Source organism: Triturus cristatus, chromosome 12 (genome assembly GCF_964204655.1).
Source record: "Triturus cristatus chromosome 12, aTriCri1.1, whole genome shotgun sequence".
Classification (NCBI taxonomy): Eukaryota; Metazoa; Chordata; class Amphibia; order Caudata; family Salamandridae; genus Triturus; species Triturus cristatus.
The window spans coordinates 791211010-791232499 of NC_140595.1; the positions used below are offsets into that span (position 1 = coordinate 791211010).

The 21490-nt window shown below is 47.4% G+C and overlaps 1 protein-coding gene across 1 annotated transcript in view; it reads right to left on the reverse strand.

The window, feature by feature from the left end:
• Positions 1-9582: 9582 nt before the first annotated feature.
• The window catches only part of LOC146782863 (monocarboxylate transporter 13-like), a 40549-nt gene continuing 28641 nt past the window's right edge, over positions 9583-21490 (reverse strand). The window contains exon 4 of the mRNA XM_085637433.1: positions 9583-10627. Coding sequence (XP_085493559.1) covers positions 10362-10627 — 266 coding nt within the window. The 3' untranslated portion in view covers positions 9583-10361. The remainder of the gene's footprint in view (positions 10628-21490) is intronic.

Below are 21490 nucleotides of genomic sequence, written 5' to 3' on the forward strand. Positions count from 1 at the left end.
CCAGCCAAGCAGACGAGGCGGGAGTACATGGATAACCATGCCAGCCAAGCAGACGAGGCGGGAGTACATGGATAACCATGCCAGCCAAGCAGACAGGCGGGAGTACATGGATAACCATGCCAGCCAAGCAGACAGGCGGGAGTACATGGATAACCATGCCAGCCAAGCAGACAGGCGGGAGTACATGGATAACCATGCCAGCCAAGCAGACGAGGCGGGAGTACATGGATAACCATGCCAGCCAAGCAGACAGGCGGGAGTACATGGATAACCATGCCAGCCAAGCAGACGAGGCGGGAGTACATGGATAACCTTGCCAGCCAAGCAGACAGGCGGGAGTACATGGATAACCATGCCAGCCAAGCAGACGAGGCGGGAGTACATGGATAACCATGCCAGCCAAGCAGACGAGGCGGGAGTACATGGATAACCATGCCAGCCAAGCAGACAGGCGGGAGTACATGGATAACCATGCCAGCCAAGCAGACGAGGCGGGAGTACATGGATAACCATGCCAGCCAAGCAGACGAGGCGGGAGTACATGGATAACCATGCCAGCCAAGCAGACAGGCGGGAGTACATGGATAATCATGCCAGCCAAGCAGACAGGCGGGAGTACATGGATAACCATGCCAGCCAAGCAGACAGGCGGGAGTACATGGATAACCATGCCAGCCAAGCAGACGAGGCGGGAGTACATGGATAACCATGCCAGCCAAGCAGACGAGGCGGGAGTACATGGATAACCATGCCAGCCAAGCAGACAGGCGGGAGTACATGGATAACCATGCCAGCCAAGCAGACGAGGCGGGAGTACATGGATAACCTTGCCAGCCAAGCAGACGAGGCGGGAGTACATGGATAACCATGCCAGCCAAGCAGACAGGCGGGAGTACATGGATAACCATGCCAGCCAAGCAGACAGGCGGGAGTACATGGATAACCATGCCAGCCAAGCAGACGAGGCGGGAGTACATGGATAACCATGCCAGCCAAGCAGACGAGGCGGGAGTACATGGATAACCATGCCAGCCAAGCAGACAGGCGGGAGTACATGGATAACCATGCCAGCCAAGCAGACGAGGCGGGAGTACATGGATAACCATGCCAGCCAAGCAGAGGAGGCGGCCAAGAGAGCAGAACAGGTAAAGGTCTTCAAGATCACACAGATAGTCAGTGGTGAATCTTGTGCCGCATACCACACCCCCTGACACTGACAAGCAACACAGACCACACATAGAAGAGAAAGAGCAGGAAGCATGCTGAGCCGAGCACTACAAAGACATCTTGAACAGACCAGGAACAACAAGCAAAGTGGACCTCTAAGAAGCAAAGACAGACTTAGATTCAAACACCGCTCCACCGCAGAACAAAGAAATTGTCACTGACATCCGATACCTCAAAATCAGAAAAGCTCCAAGACAGCCTGAATGCAGAAATGTCCAAGGCAGTCCGGCAAACTTCAGGTAAGATCCTCCAGCCACTGTTCACTTTGATTTGGGAGGTAAAGAAAGCACCAGGCGACTGGAGCCAAGGCGTCATTATCAAGATTCCAAAGAATGGAGCATTAACCAACTGCAGCAACTGGCGCAGAATCACCCTTCTATCATTCCCGAGGGAAGCCCTGGTGAAAACCATTATACATGGCATTTCTGATGCTGTGGACAAGCAGTCAAGAAAAGAACAAGCATAGGCCAGCACAGGCCAGAGGGTATGTTGATCAGATCCTTACTCTATGCAACGTACATGCATATTATGCAGCCCCTGTAGGGCCTTAGTGAGACGTTGTATGTATGCTGTGGCGCTAGACTCCGACCTACTGTACCAGGCACCGGGTCTTTTCCCAGTGCGCTGACAGGTTGGAGGCTGGTTTCACTGCTGGTGGGGACGGTTTTCTTGCTGGGGACCAGGCTAGCCATCTTCATGTCTGCAGCGCTTCCACATTTACAAACCAGCAATGCAAAATAATTTGGTTTTAAAGGATGCTGGTCCTGCAGGGTTACTATGAGCAAGACTGCTGTTTAGGGTTTTAGGGGGAGGGGGTGAGGGGTTGCTGTTGCTTGTCTCAGAGAATTCAGAACATATATTATAAACACTCTTCAAAATTCCAAACAGTGTATTTCTTTATAATGTGACTGTTGCAACAAATTTCGGTTTATTATATTACATGATATCATCATGTTGAGTGATAATTGCTAAACGTGATTCTAATCATGAAGTTCGAACCCAAATCATAAATGTAAAAGCCCGAATGCTCCTCCATCACTAACCTGACAATGATACAGTTAGCGAACCAAGAGGGCGGTCAGTTGTCTTTGTCCCCTAAGGTGTTACATTAGACGGATTAACATTGCAGTCTTTTAATTCTGCAGGTGCTCTCGTGATAATGAAAAAACAACAGTTGATGGACAGAATTCAGAACAATGTCATACATTAACCCCAGTACAGAGATCTGGGCCTAAATCCATCGTTTTTTTGCTCACCATGCAGTTCCAGTTTGTACCCAGCCATATGCAAATCAGTCTTGACCCTGCGCCCAATGGGAACAGTCCAGCCCGAACTGCCAGGCCAGGTCCTTTCTGGACTGGAAACAAGAATCCTAGGACCGGTTTTGGGCTTTCAGCCCTGATCAGCCAGGATAGCTTGATTCCAGTGGCATGGAGAGCACGGGACCCATGTCTGGGCATACCCGTCACACTTGGGGTGACAAATACAAAAACAATTGATGGAGAGAATGCAGAACAATGTCATACATTCACCCCAGTACAAAGATCTGGGCCTGGCCTGGCAGTTCGGGCTGGACTGTTCCCATTGGGCACAGGGTCAAGACTGATTTGCATATGGCTGGGTCCAAACTGGAATGGCATGGTGAGCATTCCCTCGTGGAGGTTGGATTTGGCGGTGGCCGGGTCCTTGATGAGGGAGAGGATCAGCTGGGTGTCGTCAGTGTATGAGATGATGTTGAGGTAGTGTGCTAGGACGATGTTGGCGAGCGGTGCCATGTAGATGTTGAAAAGGGTTGGGCTGAGGGATGATCCTTGGGGTATGCCGCAGGTGATCGTGGTGGCTTCGGATCGGAAAGGGGGGAGGCGGACTCTCTGGGTTCTGCCGGTGAGGAAGGAGGTGATCCAGTCAGGGTTTTGTCTCGGATCCCTGCGTCGCGGAGGCGTGTGCGCAGGGTGTGGTGGCAGACGGTGTCGAAGGCAGCCAATAGGTTCAGGAGGATGAGGGCTGCGGTTTGCCGTTGTCCAGTAGGGTCCTGAGGTCATCAGTGGCGGCGATGAGGGCGGTTTTGATGCAGTGGTTGCTGCGGAAGCCAGATTGGGAGTAGTCCAGGACGTTGTTCTCCTCCAGGAAGTGGGTCAGTTGTCTGTTGGTGGTCTTCTCAATGACGTCCGCCAGGAACGGGAGCAGGGAGATGGGTAGAAAGTTCTTGAGGTCCTTTGGGTCATTTTGACCTCTCCCTAAAGAAGGTGGTTGTGTTATAGGGAATGGTTGTGGTGGCTGGTTGTGCTTGTCGCGTCTTTGCATTGGGTATCTGCCTCTTGTTTTGCCTCATTGTTGTTGTTTGTTCTCTCCACTGTTATTCCAGTCTGAGCTGTTTGAAGAGTTGCCCGTAGATGAATCATTATCATTCGTGGATTCTGAATGGGTGTAGTCATTTGTGCTATAGGGGTACATCTTTTCATGAGAGACCACTTGAGATCTTTGGCCAGTTTTTGTATCTTGCTTTTAGTGATGCAGTCTTGCATTTCGGTCATCTCTGTGTTAATCTTTTCTAGTCATTTTTTATAAACCAAGGTCTGCACTGTTGTTCTGAGTTTGGCATCCATCACCTGTATTTTGATTGGTAATTCTTCCAAAAGTCTTGTAGCCATTTTTATGATCAATAATAAATAATCTCTCATGCATTTCATTGAAATGCTTGCCCAGTCTTTTCTAAAGATGAAATCATGTAGAAAGATTCTAGGGACAGGACCCAAAGGCCTTTGTCTGACGTATTTCCCCCAAGATATTTGGTCAGCATTAGGCCATGAATGGCTGCCCTCACATGTTCCTTCTTGGTATTAGTTCATCCCAATCATTTGCTTGGGCCAGAGTTTTCGTTAATCTCTGTCTTGTAGAAGAGAGGGGACAGATAGAATTGTGCTGATTTCTTCGTCCATGTAGCTCAATCCCAAGTTGTTTGCCATTCTTTAAGAGATCAATACACTGATTGTGTAGATAATCTTCGGAATACTGTTTTCGAAGATGTGTTACTTTGAGGAATAACTCCCACAGCTGTGCCTTGCTCATTTATCCCAAAAATCAATAGGAAGGATGAAGAAGTGATTAAATCTGCTTCCATTCTTAATAGTTTATAATCAAAAGAGAATTAACCACGTATCTTGAAAAAGCCAGGGTCTATACGTGTTGTACAAAGGTCCTCATACACTCTAACCCGTGGGCAGTCATGTATCTTGGTTCTCCGCTTGAGAAGGTTAGGTGATTGGTTTTATCATTGGGTCCTTTTCCGCCTGAGTTTCCCATTCTCCAGGCAGTCAACCTTCCTCCACCGGTCTGTGGGTGTTATAAAGCTCCTGTAAGTGAGTTATTTAACCCATGCAGGCGCCCTTTCATGTATGTTATGATTCCGGTCTGTGGGTGTTATAGAGCTCCTGTAAGTGTGTTATGGAACCCCTGCAGGCGCCCTTGTACGTATGTTATGAGTCCGGTCTGTGGATGCTATAAAGATCCTGTAAGTGAGTTATGCAACCCCTGCAGTGGACCTGGTGTGCAATTTATGAAACCGGTCTGTGGGTGTTATAAGACTTCTGTAAGTGAGTTATTTAATCCCTGCTGGTGCCCTTGCATGTATGTTATGATTCAGGTCTGTGGGTGTTATAAAACTCCTGTAAGTGAGTTATTTAATCCCTGCAGGCGCCCTTTCATGTATGTTATGATTCCGGTCTGTGGGTGTTATAGAGCTCCTGTAAGTGTGTTATGGAACCCCTGCAGGCGCCCTTGTACGTATGTTATGAGTCCGGTCTGTGGATGCTATAAAGATCCTGTAAGTGTGTTATGGAACCCCTGCAGGCGCCCTTGTACGTATGTTATGAATCCAGTCAGTGGGTGTTATAAAGCTCCTGTATGTGAGTTATGGAACCTCTGCAGACGATCCTTGTATGTACATTGTAAAACCCAAAAAATCAAGAGAAGGTAGGAAGAAGCAGTGATTCATTCTGCTTCCATGCTTAATAGTTTATAAACAAAAGAGAATGAACCACGTATCTTGAAAAAGCCAGGGTCCATAAGTGTTGCACAAAGGCCCTCATACACTCTAACCCGTGGGCAGCGGTATATCTTGGTTCTCCCCTTGAGAAGGTTAGGCGATTGGTTTTATCACCTGAGTTTCCTGTTCTCCAGGCAGTCAACCTTCCTCCACCTGGAGGGAGACCCCATTCTGAGAAATAAAACAAGAGTACAGGATAGGAGTTATTTTTAATTTAGCACTTTTTTCCGCTAACACTATTGAAATCACGACCGTCAAAGAACCAGATGGTCTCTCTCCAGGTCTGCGCAAGTTGTGGGAACAAGTGAGGTACAGCACCTATATGCACAGGTGAGGTCCAGTGCCTTTTCTGGGAATGTGCAGGCCTCCATTGGGGATGTGCCTGTTGATAGGTCCTGCTTATTTGGCAAGAAGACTGATTCTGCACTTGAACGCTTTAAAGAAAGCAGAGCCACATCAGTTCCTACGGACTTTTATCTCCTGCTCCTCAGTTTCCCCACTAGTCTTGCTACAATGTCAGCCAAGTCCACTCCCGCCTACCAAGTCCTTTGTTTTTCAGGGATGGAGATCGAGCAGACATTGCACAGTTTACCAGGGGCAGCGGCACACAACCACTTCCTGGAAAGCAGAATCTGATATTTCTTCCAGGGTGCAGTCTATCACTTCTGACAGACGGGTCCTCAGGATTGTCCAGCAAGATTATGCCCTTCTGTTTCTCTCCAACCACTACAAATCCCTCCCACATCAAAACTGCTTTCAGAGGAGCGCATCTTCATCTTGCTACAAGAATTGAAGGCGTTTCTGGTCAAAGGGGCCACTGAGAGGGTGCTGATCTTGAAAGTGGTTACTGATTGTTGTTCCTGCTATTTCCTCCTACCAAAGAAGGGCAGAGGCATTTGGCCTATTTTAGATCTTCACCCTCTGAACAAGTTTCTGTAGATGGGACATTCCAAAATTCTCACACTGGCCCAGGGTTTGCAAACCTGCAGGAAGTGTGCTTTCATGTGCCTCCCCTGCAGTCCTACAGAAGTTACCTGTGGTTAAAGGATGCCTGGATCATTTTCAGTTTGCCATGCTTCCCTTCAGCCTTGCCATCACCCTTCAGGTATTCACAAAAGTGATGGTGGTGGTCACTGCCCATTTTAAGAGTTTGGGGATACTAGTTTTCCCCTACCTGTACGACTGGCTGGTGAAAGTGGGTTCGCCACAGTCAGTCAAAGACCACTTCCAGATAAGAACAAACCTTTTGACATCTTTGGGCTTCTCGACCAACTTACCAAAGTTACACTTCACTCCATCCCAGAGGCTTCCTTTTATCAGAGCTCTTCTAGACACAGCGCAGTTCTGGACCTTTTATCCCTCACACCTAGTCCAGGGCATTCTAGCTATGATCCTGATGTTTAAGCCTAACCCCTGGTTCTAGGTGATAGTGGCTCTGAGGCTTCTTGGTTTGCTGGCCTCATGAATTCTGCTTGATCCCTTCACCAGTTGGCATATTCGGGCTCTGCAGCGGGATCTGAAATGTAAGTCACCCCAACACCAAGCAAACATGGCGCATGTAATCCATATTTCAGAGGAGACTACAAAAATTCTGCAGTGGTGGCTGCTCGACCACAATCTTACCAGTGGTAGAACCCTTTCCCTTCTCCACCCAGAGCTGACAGTGGTGAAGACTGCATTCCTGCTGGGCTGGGGAGGTTATCTGAGAAAGTTGGAGATCAGTGATCTCTGGTCTCCTTCAGAAACTTTGCTCCACTTAAACTGTTAGACTTAGGAGCTATTCACCTGACACAGAAGGCCTTCCTGTTGTCAATCAAGGGAAGGCTGGTGGAGATTCTCACGGACAACACTGCTGTCATGTGATACTGCAGTAAGCAAGGGAGAGTGGGGTCCTGGGTCGACAGGCGGGGCGCCATTGGAGTTGGCTGAAGCATCAGGACACTTCCCTGATTGTGAACCACCTGGTGAGATCTTTAAATGCCAGTCTCGATCAGCTCCGCTGGTGACACTGAGCAGATCACAAATGGTGGTTGCATCCTGAGGTGGGGCAGGACATCTTCTGACGATAGTGAGAACCCTGGTTAGATCAATTTTGCCACCGTTTGAGGATGCAGTGTGTCAAAATGTCAGTGCACTAGGGTTTCCAAGAACTTTTTCTCCCTAGGAGACATATCCGGCTGGAATGGAACACTGGGCTCATATACTCATTTCCACCTCTGCCTCTCCTGATCCAAGTTCTAAAGACTATAACACCTGGCCCCAAGTCATCCAAGTGACTCTGGATATGGCTACATGAGTGTGGGACCCAAAACATCTGTCCTCTGATCTATCTGATCTACCAGGTTACTGCTTCAGGAGGATCTTCTGTCACAGCAGCAGGATTCTGCACCCAAACCTGTGCATTCCACACTTCCATGCATGGAGATCTACCTCCTGAGGTTGTGTCTGTCAGCCTTGCAGCCAGGCGTCTCTCTACAAAGTCAAATTGCCCAGGATGCTGGGACAAATGTATGGCCTGGTGTGGATTCTGCAACACAGACCACTCACAAGGAAAACTGTCAGATGTTTTGTTGTTTGTTTTTATCTCTGGACTAGCAAGGTCTTGCAGAGTGCATCATAAAAGGTTATTTGTTATCCCTTTGTGCTTTTTGCATTTGCCGACCAGCCATCTTCGTTTAAATAAACTGTGATGGTGCAGTTTTTAAGTGTTTGTCACACATGTTCCCCCAAACTGCTTATAATGTCACAGTGGGTTCTTAATTTGATCCTGACTTTCCTCATGGTTGCCACCCCAGAGCAAGTGCCAAAGACTACCTTCTTCATCGTGATCACTTCGGCTCATCACGTGAGTGAGCACCATGCTCTCTCAGTACAGCTGCTCTACACCAGCTTTTATTCAGACACACTGGTGCTGAGAAGCAAGGCGGCTTTTTTGCTTCAAGTTTTTATGCGCTTTCATGTTGGGCAATCCTTCACCCTGACAACGTTCCTTGACCTGCCTCACTTCTCGAAAGCCTCCTCTGGCAGGACCCCAAAAGAGCCTTGAGCTTTTACATCAATCACACCAAAGGCCATCGGGTGGACGGTCAGCTTTTGTGGTATCCTCTGGGGCTAGGAAAAGTAAGGTGGTGCAGAAAAGGATGTCTTAAAGGTGAATAGTCCTCTGCATTAAAGGCTGCTATACATTAGCCAATAAGCAGCCTCCAGAAGGACTGTGGGCCACTTCCACTAGGGCCAAGGCACTTACCACTGCTTTGGCATGCAGAGTGCCTTTTCTTGACATCTGCCAGGCTGCAACTTGGGCATTAATGCACACATTTTTGAAGCGTTGCTACCTAGACTGCCAAATCCAATGGGAATGGCATTTTGCACGTTCAGTCCTGCAGAACATTTTGTTCTAAGCCCACTTCACAGATCCTCTAACTTGTAAAGTTCTGTTTTGTTGTCTATTCAAATGATGAGCAGTTAGAAGTATCCATCAGAAGAATAAGTTACTTACCTTTGTCAATGTTCTTTCTCTTGAATACGCTGACTATAGATTCCTCACTGCCCCGGTGCTCCCTATTCTGTAGAGTTCGAGGCAGAATTAGTCCAATGCAAAGCTCCATGAAGCCACCTATTGGTGTAGGGAAGCATTACTGTGAAAACTTCCACACACAGCCTGGAGCTTGAGAAATATTCTAAAGATGAGGAATCTGTAGTTAGACAGCGTATCCACCAAAAAGAGTATTCGCAAAGGTAAGTAACTTGTTCATTTTGATTATGTACACTACTAATATGAATTGTGAATATTTTAACAGTGTTTTCCTCAATGTTATCTACTCTTAATCAAAAGAACAAATCACTTTTCTCTGGCCGAACTCCCCATGTCACCCCATAAACCACTTCACCTAAGAGGAGGAATTTAAAGCTTAGCCACAGACCACAGCAAGAATGTGGCCTCTCTCCCATAGTTTAACAATGAAGTGTCGGAAACCCTGCATGCATATCATAAAGCCTTTGTATGTGTGTTATGTTGACTCCGTAAGTGCTTGTGTGCACCTGATGAACCCCATATGTGCCTATGGAACCTGTGTTATGGAGTTCCATGGTATGGTCTGTGCATCTACTGTATATGCAATATGCAGCTCCATATATGTGTAATGGAGCCTATGTATATAATAGGCATCATTCACCTCCTGTGACCCTGGTATCAAATCTCTTTATTTGTCCTTGGTGCTTCTGTGCATGTCGCGTGCCGCCCCTCTGTATTACCTACAGACCCACATAGCTGTATAATGTTTTGTAGTTTGTCCTCAATAGCCTTCATGCATGTAGGTATCTCAGACGTTAATCCATTATGATGCCATATTTTTTCAGGTCTTTACAATGCACTGTGGTTGAGCGCAATGCTTTACCATTGAGCACCACCGCAGGCATCTATTGTCACTGGAACCTTTTCAGAAAATGGCAGGAACTCTGGTCTTGGGTGCTCTTCCAATGATGAGTGGATCTGGACTTTAGGGCAAATTTGTGCATACCGATAAATTAGTTGAGGTGCTGGGGGCTAGAGCTCTATGCTTACTCAATGTTTGGATCTCATAGAAGCTGCACCACTGTACTGACCAGGATCAAGTATACCAGCAAGTATAATTTAATTGGACACTGCTTTCAAGTACTTTCCAGATCCTCCATATCAGGAAGAAGAAAGACATCAAAGGCTGCCCTTCAGACTAGCAGTCTCAGTGAGTAAGGAAAATAAGTCATGGTAGGTGCTGCTCTCTCGCTGTAATGAGACAGAGTTGTGTGGGATGAAAGAACGTGTTAGAGTAGCTCTTTGCATGACTGAACAGGACTTGAGCTCTCTATGCTACTCATCAGGCACACTGCATCATGAACAGAATGACATGCTTCTAATACATTTTGATGTCACTGAAAAAAGAAAGGATGCAGAAAAAGTCTTGATACTTTGCTGCCTCTAACTTACCCTCATCCTGAAGCAAGAAAAGAGAAAAACAGAGTCAATTCTATAACATTGTACATCTAGGGCTATTGGGCTTTTTCCCCAGATGGCTGTCACTCGCAATATAATAGGCCTGCCACAGAGAGGCTAACGCTCACTGGACACAGTGTGCAACCTAGTGGCCAGCGACATGTCCAGACATTGGTCTGTGGGAGACAGTATCATCAGAGTGCTTGGCGTGGGCACCTCCTCTTCAGTCTGCGGCGACCCAATGCTCTTCTTTTTCTGGCAGGACAGCAAGGGTTTGGAGAAGAATGAGGGAATGCACATCAGAAAAGCACTCCCAGCCAGATTGAGTCCACCACAAACAAGGAATGAGATCCTAAAGTCCCCTGTGAGGTCCCTGAGAAATCCTGTAAACAGTAATGGTGGAGACAAAGAGGAGATGAATCAAGACATGAAGGCTGCAAACAACCTGCAAACCCCATCTTAAACTCCTTTGCATTGTATTAACAGTTTTCTCAGCCCCTTCCAAACTTGCTAGAAGCCCTTTCCAAGCTCCCAGCCTATTCACACTTCCCTGCTAATCCCTCAGAATGTCCTTCTCATCAACATCTGTTTTTATCTGTTTCAGAGGCCTAACTCACCTTCAGTCTTATTCCAGTACACCTATCTTCAGAATTTCTTCCAGTGGTCTTTCATCTGAAGGCTAACTATGCTGTTCTTTCTTTCCAACTCCAGCACCCTTGAGTCTCCCTCCCAGCTCCTTTTAGTGATCTCTCATCTACATACCAACTTCTTCTCCTCCTCCTTCTAAGTAACCTAGGAGACCGTGATGTGGGTAAATAGGATGTGGTGCAATATCGGAGAAGACATTTGTGCACCCTAATTGATTGATTGATTGATTGATGTACTTATAGAGCGCAGCTATCACCCTACGGGCATCTTGGCGCTTGCATTGGGAACCCGTCCTGGTTTTTCCCTGTAAGATAACCTGTACTGGGCATCCCCAAGGTGAAAGCCAGGCATCCCGCCGCGGGGGGCCGTTGTGGAGATTAAGCAGGCTTGTTGCCCAGAGCTGCATAGTGTGAACTCATGCTTAGAGTGGGCACTGAAGCGAGAATTATCGAGTCCGTGGACAATTGGGCTCTGGACCCTGCCGCGTCGGGAATCGAACCCAGGTCCCGGGTCTGATCTCTGCTTCAGGGTATGCCTCCTCTAAACAGTGAGCTACACTTCTCCTCATGCCAGGATCTCTACATTGCTGTGTGTGATTCAAGGTGATTAATATGGACCTACAATGAGGAACAGTCTGCTCAGAATGAGCAGAAATCTTTACAGACTCCCTGATTTGTAGTTTTTATGTCACAGACTAAGCCTCGGAAAGGGTCAGAGCACTTTACAGGTTAGTCCTGGTTTGTAGCAGGTGGCTGTGGCTTTTTTGAGATTGTTAATCTTGGAAAGCCAAACATTATTCCTCAGACGAGCCTTTGTTTTACCACATCATAATGTCCATCCTGCACCAGGGCAACCACTTAATGATTAAGATTTTGTGCATTGGGGCGTGGTTTGACAGCGCAGGATGGCAGCCACCATCCTGTAGTGCTTCCGCACCTACATGGCTATCCTGAACAATCTGGACGCTGCAACGACCCATCCTGTCTCCCCTCCCTGAGTGTGTGGTGCTCCCCTCATCCACAGGAATAACCTGAGGTGCCGCCTAGGGACCGTGAGAACAAGATGGCGCTGAGGACAACCTGGGCCAGGGGACCCTGATCGGAGGAACTTGAGATGCTCCAGTGGACCCTGGTGCAGCGGTGGCGCTTCCCCCTTCCTGCTGGAGTCTGCGGAGTTGCAAGGGTACCTTGTTCTTGCAAGAGGGCTTTGTGATGATCCTGGCTGTGGGTCTTTCCACCCACATGGCCCGACTTTGGAGCTGGGGCCTAGAGGTGAGGGTTGGAATGGGACTGCAGGGGCACCGAGTGAGTAGGTGAGCCAGTCTTCAGGTTGGGTCTCCCCCCATTTGTGTCATGGAGTCTTGTGCCTCATGGGAGTCCCCCCTCCTTGACTGGCTGGGAGGAATGCCCTGAGACCCCAATGACAGACCATTAGAGCGGCAGCACACGGCGGCCTGCCCCGATCAAGCAGTCTGGCAGAGGTCCATTGAGTGGTAAAGCAGGGGAGAATTGCGATTCTCCTATTAACATGACCAGAGAATCTGGATTTCATTAAAGACACGGAGGTTATCATTATGCATTAATCTTTTAATACAGATCACAAGCAGCCGCACTACTTCACAAAGAAAACAGTTCTAGAATGCAGTGAGCAGGAGATATAAAAGGCATGAGGAGCAAACAGACTGCCTCTTTTAAATGAATCGAAGCAACAAAAGTTCAACAAAGGAGAGATCCAACTTGATCTTGAAAGTGAAGAAAGAGAGGATTCCAAAGCGAGGGAACGAACTGAGGAGGCTCCAGGGGTGAAGAGAGCATGGCATCAGGTGGAGTTATCTGAAAAGAAAGAGAAGAATGATAAGAAGGTCATAAACTAGCGCTAAAGGCAAAAATAATCATATGCATACGGTAATAAACAGTGTAGAAAGTACTCCGTGCAAGGGAGGGACGGGTGGGATAATGATTGCCTCCATGTCTTTAATGAAATCCAGATTCTCTGGTCATGTTAATAGGAGAATCGCAATTTTATTACAAGACCGGAGGCTACATTATGCATGTTGGTAGCACTGAAAGACAACATCAGACATATGCTCAATAGGTTTACAGCAGTGGTGAGCAAAGGTTGAAGCATTGGACCAATCGGCCGCTTTAATGATATCATCCAATTTACCGCCAGACCAAAAGGATATACTTGCCATAGCACCTCTGAGAGAATGTGCTTTTGAATTTAGAAAGGTCAATACCAGTGAGGTTCATAACTGACTTGACCCATCTAGCTATGGAGGAATAAGCAACTGGTTTAAAGGATTTAACAAAACAGATAAAGAGTTGTTTAGCGTCTACAGGGCGAAGATCATTCATTCTCGAGTCATATTCTTTCATACAGTCTACGACACAAAGTCTTTTTCAAACATCAAGACGAGGATAAAAAATAGAGTCTGACATAGTTTTAGTCCTTCTAAAGATTTCAAACTTAACGCCAAACATATCATAAGATCTATATGAAATATCAAGGCATTTGACATCGGAAACTCTACGACAAGAGATTAGACATATAAGAGTAGCAAGTTTAATAGAGAGGCATTTTCTATTAAGATATGCATTATCAGGCCAAGAAGAGAAAAGGTCTAAAATAGCTTTAACAACCCACATGGATTGGTATTTAGGTCTAGGAGGTCTTTTCAGTCTAATGCTTTTCAGAACTCTACAAATAATAACGTTCTTACCTACCGTTTTACCATTGATGTGGGAGTGACCAGCGGAGATGGCTGATTATAGCAATTAATAGATCTATAAGAAATGCCCTTGTCAAATTGTTCGACAAGGAAATTAACTATATTGACGATAGGAGCTTCCACGGGATCCAGGTTCCTCTCCATGCACCAACAAAACCATTTTTTCCAAATGTTATTGTATCTATAGTGTATTCCTGGTGCCCATGAGTCTCCGAGGAGAGTGAGAGCTGATGATGAAAGTCCAGACAATTCGTTGGATTGCCTGACACTTTCCAAGCAAGAAGGTTCAAATTCCCTGAAAGAATTAGGTGATGGTCTTCTTCGTCTGTATTTGAAACCAGACCCTAGCTCGCTGGAATGAGGAAGGGGACGTCGCAGGACAGTTCGAGAGTAGTTGGGAACCATGCCTGAAAAGGCCAAAATGGGGTTATCAGAACCAAAGAGCATTGGTCTTTTCTGACCTTCTGTAGGACCCTTTGGATCATAGCAAAGGGAGGGAAGGCGTAACCCTGAAGGTTGGACCAGGATTGGAGAAAGGCGTTCACCGCTAGAGCACCCGGGTCTGGCATCCAGCTGAAGTATTTCGGCAGTTGGAATGTCAATCTGCTGGCAAATAAGTCCACATCCAACGGACCCCAAATGTGAAAGAGAGCATTGAAAACATTCACATTGAGTTTCCAATCGGTGAAGTCTGAGATGAATCTTGAGTTCCAATCCGCAGAAAGGTTTGACTTTCTGGGAAGGTATTCTGCCTTCAGAGAAATCTTGTGTTCTAAGCAGAACATCCAGAGTTTCTTGGCTAAAGCGGATAGGTCTGCTGATTTGGTACCACCAAGGCGGTTGATATATGAGACAGCGGAGATGTTGTCCATCTTCAGAACAACAGATCTGCCTTGAAGTGAGTGTTTGAAGCTCATTAGGGCGTATAAACCTGCTGTAAGTTCTAAGAAATTTATGTGACGGGAAGATTCCGCAAGAGACCAAACGCCACCAGTGTTTTACTCGAGGAAGCGAGCACCCCAGCCGTGGAGGCTGGCGTCTGATTCCAGAACAAATTCCGGTGTAGAACCAAAGATTGCTTTTCCATTCCAGGCATCCAAATTCTCCAGCCACCAGGAGAGTTCTGACCTGGCTTCCTGGTGTAAGGTCACAGTATCTCCGTACCAGAGACCAGACCTGAGAGCTTTTCCTTTTAATCTCTGAAGGGCACGGTAATTCAGAGGTCCCGGGAAGATAGCCAACCAAAACAACAACATCGACGGACCAAGGTTAAGCACTTCAATTCCTAAGTCTAAAAATATTTTTTTCAGTTTGGTGCAACAACTTCCAACATCTGTTGTTGTTAGATGTTCAATAATCCAAGAGATTTCACACAAAGGAAGGTGCACTCAGAGTTAAATCCCAATACACAAATATATTCCAAAACAATTTTTTTCTTCTTTTATTTTAGAGACAGCAAGCAGCCAACGCGTTTCGTTCCCTTTGCCACAGGAACTTCTTCAGGGCTTTCGATATTTTGTCCCTCGATAGTCTGTCCTCAGTGTTCTTCAACTACAATACTGTGGAGTTCAATATTCAGTAGTACATTCAGAATTAGTCCTGGTCGTGTTCCGCTCCTCGGGGGGGGGCGCCAGTTGTTACAGCAGGGCAGGCGTCGCTGGGTGCGATTTACGGTGGAACTAAAGTCACCAGACTGCGACGAAGGGAGAAGAAACGAGACTCAGGCTCGCTTAAAAACCCCAAGAGCGGCCCCTTCTTCCAGCCTGTCCTAAAAGGTTGGTGTTGAAGACGCGTTTCATATTTGCTTGAGCCCTATCAAGGGCAGTAAAGGTAGCAACATACTTTCCTATTGATTTTATCATGTCTTCTCCAAAGAGGAGGCCCTTAGGGTTATCAGATGGTTCTTTTTCGGCTAGATCACCCAGTTTAGGGTTGAGCTTGGTAAGGATGGTTCTCCTTCTTTCAATGTTGAGGCTTGAATTTGCGATGCCGAGGAGGACAATGGCTCCTTGGCTCCAGCCTCGAATGAGGTTGACGTCGAGGGGGGTGTTGGAGATGTGGGATTCTTCGGCTAAGTCTAGAATCCTGGTGAGGGGGCCAAGGATGTCAAGGAGGCGATCCTGGCAGCCCTTGAGCGCTCTCTCTAGACCTTTTCTAGGGTCCTTCCCCAGTTTAAATAAGAATTTAATCAAATCAGGGTCGAGGTTAGGGGTTTGCGAAACCTTATCTTGAATGGAGGGTCTTGGGCACTCGGATTTAAGAGTGTTCCTAGTTTCTCTTTCGAGGGAGTTTCTTAGCCATCTTCTAATACATTTGGAAACATGTTCCTGAGGGAACCATTTCGAGCTATTGGGGTGGGAGATATTAAGTGGGAAGAACATTTCTTCTCCTAAAGGGTTGAGGATAACGTTATTAGAGGAAGAAGGCGATTCGACATTGCCATGATTATGAAATTCTTGGTCTTGGTCATCTAAATCCAATACGAAATAATCGTAAGGATTTTTAAAATTTTCTTCCTCAGAGTCAGTGTCTGCATCATCCTGAGCATTATTAAAATTTGTGCCTCGAGGGGCACCGGTCATATTTGTGCCGCTAGGGACACCCATCATATTTGTGCCACGAGGGACACCAGTAGCATTTGAGGCGCAAGGGTCTCCCATCAACAATGAGGTGCTAGGACCTCCCAAATCAATTGAGGTGTTACGACCTCCCATAGTACAATCAGAAGGATGTTCGCAATGTTTTGATTTTTTGGTCCTTTTGCCACGAAGAGTGAGCTCGTTAGGGAGATCGTCGTGATCGAAGGATAGAGATCTTTTAGAAGACATGACTTCTTTGAGAGTAGCTAGCATACAAGATCTCATTTCTTTCTGCAAGAAGTCTTTAAAGGAATCATTGGCATGATTGGGAGAGCTGGCAGTAGCTTCATCTGAGTCAAATTCTGACATGTTAGTAGTAATAAGGATATGTTATGGCCTCCCTTAATATGTCAGAAAAGATTTTAAATTAATTTGCTTTAAGAGTTGGTTAATCTCTGGGGTTCAGAGTAATCTGCCTTAAGTTAATGGGGAGGGGTGGCAAGGGTTAATATATTTTGTTGAGCCTCAAAGTTCCTTGTAATTCTCCTTGTAATATTGTCCCACTTTTTTTTTTTATGACTCAAGAAAGCGATCTCCGGCAGCAGCTGATGAGAGTGATGTAACTGAAACCCTCGCTCGAGCTCAACTGCTGCCAGAGAAAGGGATTAAAGGAAAGGCTGTTGTGAGGAGGGCAACACGACGGCACAGTTGCTAAGGTGCTTTTCTCTATGGAGAAGACGCGCTCGCGAGCACGGAGCGAGTGCGTCGGTGAATTTGGGAATAAAGTTTATAATTCCTAACAATCTAGAAAAGGAGCAGTTAATACCGCCTCCCATTAAAAAGAAGAGCGCGACGGCATGAAGCTGACGCTGGGTGTTAACCTTGTTATTATCGTCTCGACGGAGACCCCTTCAAGAGGTATTTCCTTCAGGAAGGGGTAGGGAAGAGCGGGCGAGAACCGACGACCACAATAGGAAGCCGTTAGGGAGGGGGTTGGAAGGGTGAGAGAGCAAGCCCAGGATCACCCCACAAAAAAACAAGCTAAAAGCCATGAAGCTAGAAGCGTTAGGGGGAGATTCAATAGGTAGAAGATAACCTTTCAAGATACAAAGTATGGTACATATTAGTTAGTACATATTACATATTATTACTTAAATATAGACAAGAAGAGATGTGTTACTTATCTGCTTGCGAGCTGCGTTTAAAAGAGGCAGTATGTTTGCTCCTCATGCCTTTTATATCTCCTGCTCACTGCATTCTAGAACTGTTTTCTTTGTGATGTAGTGCGGCTGCTTGTGATCTGCATTAAAAGATTAATGCATAATGTAGCCTCCGGTCTTGTAATGAAACCGCACACATGCCCGTGGTGGGGAGCTACTGGTGGCCAGGGAGTCAACCTCCCCAGGATCTTTGGCTGCACGTGCCCCCCTTCCATTCCTGGGGTCGGGGACTGGCAGGCTGGTTGTTCCTGTCGGGCCCCATTGGGGAACCACCTGATACCATGGTGAAGGAAATGTCGCAGCTGCAACAGGGCAAATTGGACACAAATGCTGCAGGGGCCAGACCTGCAGGCGACAGCGACCACGGAGGGGGCGGACATTCATCCTGCTACAGAGGCCATCCTAAAGGCCATTAAATCTTCTTGCCACGCCCTGAACACTAAAATTGGTGGGGTAGGGGCAGATGTGACCCTGCTGCAACAGGACGTGAGGAAAACAACAAGGAGGGTGTCAGAAGCAGAGACAAAATTGAAAGTCTGGAGGGCACAGTGATAAACCTCACCACAGTGCAGAAAATTAGAGGCTTCTCACGAGTCAATGATGCTGAGGGCTTCTCACGATGCAATAATTTGCACTTCTTAGCATTCCTAGAGGGCACACAGGTCCCCGGACCTAAGCAGTTCCTCAAACAGTGGCTAAACTCCTTCCACCAGACCAGCTTTACCCGGGTTTCCTTTGAGCATGCATATGGAGCACGGTGGGAAGACCATCTCTAGGCATTGCCCCGAGGCCCATGTTTGCTCCTCTCCTAAACTATAGGGACAGAGACTTGATACTTTGCACAGTTATGGGCCTGGGGGAAGTGAAATATAAAACCACATGGATTCTTATCTTTCCAGACTACACCAAACTGGTTCAGCAACAGTGGAAGACTTTTGATCTGGGGAAGCAGCAGCTGCAAGTTCTGAATCTTTGTTACATGATGTTGTATCTGGCCAAGCTCAAACTGCTTTTCCAAGGCAAGGCTTTCATGTTTGACCACCCAGAATCAACCTTGGAATGGTTAGAGGAGTGCGCACCGAGGCAATCAGACAAGGAGTCCTCCCCCTCGAGGTGGCAGTGGCTGAAAAGGGCCCATTGAGAGATAGGTCCGGTAGACGGAGCTCCAGGGAGGGACAGCTGGGGGGGCTGAGACCGTCCAGAGGGGCTGGGGACTCTGCTCGGGGTGGGTAAATATCAGAGACACACTTATCAGACACAGACATTGGAGATGATCCAGTTGTTCCTCTACTATATGCCAGCAAGGGGCCCTCAGACACAAACAACTGAGCAGCGACACTCCATGCCTTGCTTGACCAGTGTTTCAGTTTTATGTGAGTGTTTAGGGGGTACAGGGAGATTGCACTCGCTATTGCAAATGGGGATTGTTTAATATGTTAATTGTGCAGGGGGATGGGGACAGGCATTTCCTGAATTGGGGTAGTGGGTAGTTCAAAACCCACGTCAGCGAAAAGAGGGGTGGGGGTTACCGTTGAGGTTGTTTTGTTTTGAGGGGACATGGCAAAACACACGCTCATAAGGCTACAACACAATGTCCGAGTAGTCAGTGATCTGGCCCAAGGTGGGACCTCAATTGGGATTTTATCCAGTGTTGTCCATGACGCCACCTTCCATTGACACATTGATGGTCCTCTTGTGGAACGTAAACAGGCTGGGGATGTAAGATCTAGCATGGGAGGGTCACACTCACACATCCATAGACACGCCCTGGATTTGGTGCTCCTACAAGAGACACACCTGCTTTGGAATACCTGTCGGTTTCTGCAGAGAGGCAGGTATAGGGTGCTTGCACATGGGGGCTATACAAGTGGCTCCTGAGGAATTGTGATTCTATCTAGAAAGACCCCCCCCCCCCTTCAAGTGATGAGAATATGGGCTGATCCTGAGGGTTGGTATGTATTGGTGAGGGGCAGATAGCAGAGGAAAATGATGTTGATCGTAAACGTATATGCTCCCCCTAGGCTGCTAAGCAGGACCCTGGATGGCTTGCCCCTATGCATCTCGACTCACCCTGTAAGTTACATATTGTGGGAGGGGACTGTAATGAGGTACTGGATCGGGGTTGGACCTATGTTCACTCTGGGTAGTGACTACTGGCCAGCCCATGGAGCTAGCCCGCTGCACGCATTCATTGGGGCTTAGTGATGCTTGGAGGAGCTGACACCCCTGTGAGTGAAAGTATTCATTCTACTTGGAGGCTCATAAAACCATGTAAAAGTTGGACTATGTGTTTCTACCCGGATACCCTGAGTTAAAGACATGCAATACCTGACCCAAGCGATTTCTGATCACTTCCTCCTTTTCTCAAGCTGGGCACCGAACAGTCCCATAGACAAGCCTCCTGGAGGCTGAACGCCTGGACATTGAAAGACCCGAACATGGCAGAAACCCCCAGATTTGATAATTTGAGGAGAAAGAGGGGTCGGTGTCCTCACCGGTTATTCTTTGGGAGGCATACAAACTGGGCTCAGGGATAGAGCAAAGAACATCATTGCTATTCAGAAGAAACAGGGAGGATAAGATGCTCCAGTTGGAATGCCGTCTTCTACAGCTGGAGCAGACCTGGGTGTCCATGGGTGAGGAAGACTCCCATCACCTCCTTGCGGGGATGAGAGATCTATATCGTAACCATTTGACCAGTACAGTTAGACAACACTACCTGGGACCCAGAAAAGACTCTACGATGCTGGTGACAAAGCGGGGCACGGCCTAGAGTAGCTGCGGCGGTGGAAGGAGAATGCAAGAGGTGGGTGCAAAGGTGGTGACTGCTGTTGAGGACACAACCCAATCTGATGACGATATCGCCCAGATCTTTGTCCGGTATTATTGAGGGCTCTATGGGACTAGGTGGGACCGCAGGGATCAGGATGTAGCTGAGTTCCTGGTGGAGATACCGCTCACACCTTTAGACAAGATGTGCAGGGACGCTGTGGAGGCAGACTTGACACTGGAGGAGGTAGGGGAGGCAGTGCCAACCAAGAAACAGGATAAAGTACTGGGTGCCAATGCTTTCTCAAGAGAGCTCTATAAGTGCTTTGTGGTGCTTCTCCACCCATGTTTGTGGCAGCAAGGGAGAATGGGTGTCTGCCTTCAGATCTCACCCTTTACTTAATAGTGGTTACACCAAAGGAGGGGAAGCCACCCAACAAGTGCTCGTCATACAGGCCTATGTCTATGTTAAATACTGAAAGTAAAATTTTGGCCAACATTCTCGCTACCCAGTTCACGGGGGTGATAGTGGATTTTGTACACGCCGATCAGACTGACTTTATACCCCAGCAGGCCATGAGACTGAACGTCCAATGTCTACATTTGTGATTGGATTACATGGGGACAGACCAGGCCCCGAGGGCAATGATGTCACTCACTGTATGCGGATGATACTTTGCTCTACCTCGCGGACCCGATACTTTCGATCCCCGCAGCACTCTCAGTATTTTGAGTCTTTGAGACCTACTTAGAGTTCTGCATCAAATGGGACACGTCTGTGACCCTCCAGTTAGGGTGATGGGATGACTCTGACAGGTTTTAAATATCTAGGTATTCATATCAACAGAGACAGGTTTTTGGACTTGAACATAGACAGAGTGCTCGCTGAGTTCTGAGAAGACTCAGATAGGGTGTGGGACAGCCCTTGATAATTAGAGCAGAGCAGCCCTGTTAAAAAAGCATTACGCTGCCCAAGTTGTTGTATGACTTCAGAGCCCTCCCCGGAGCACTCCCTTTATTAAACCGAGGGCCTACTTTATAAACCTTGACAAGACGGTTCGCACCCTGCTATGGGATGGGGCTCACCGGAGAATATCTCTAAAAACCATGTACGGATCTCCGTATAACGGGGGCCTAGTGCTCCCAGATACTACAGTATATCACAGGGGTACCTAATTGCAGGTGATTAATGATGGGGGGGGGCGGGTCACAGCCCTTGCTCAGAACCCACCGATAGGCCAGAGAGAAAGGCAATGGAGGGAGCGACCCACGTTCATTATGTCTACTGGAGGAGGGACA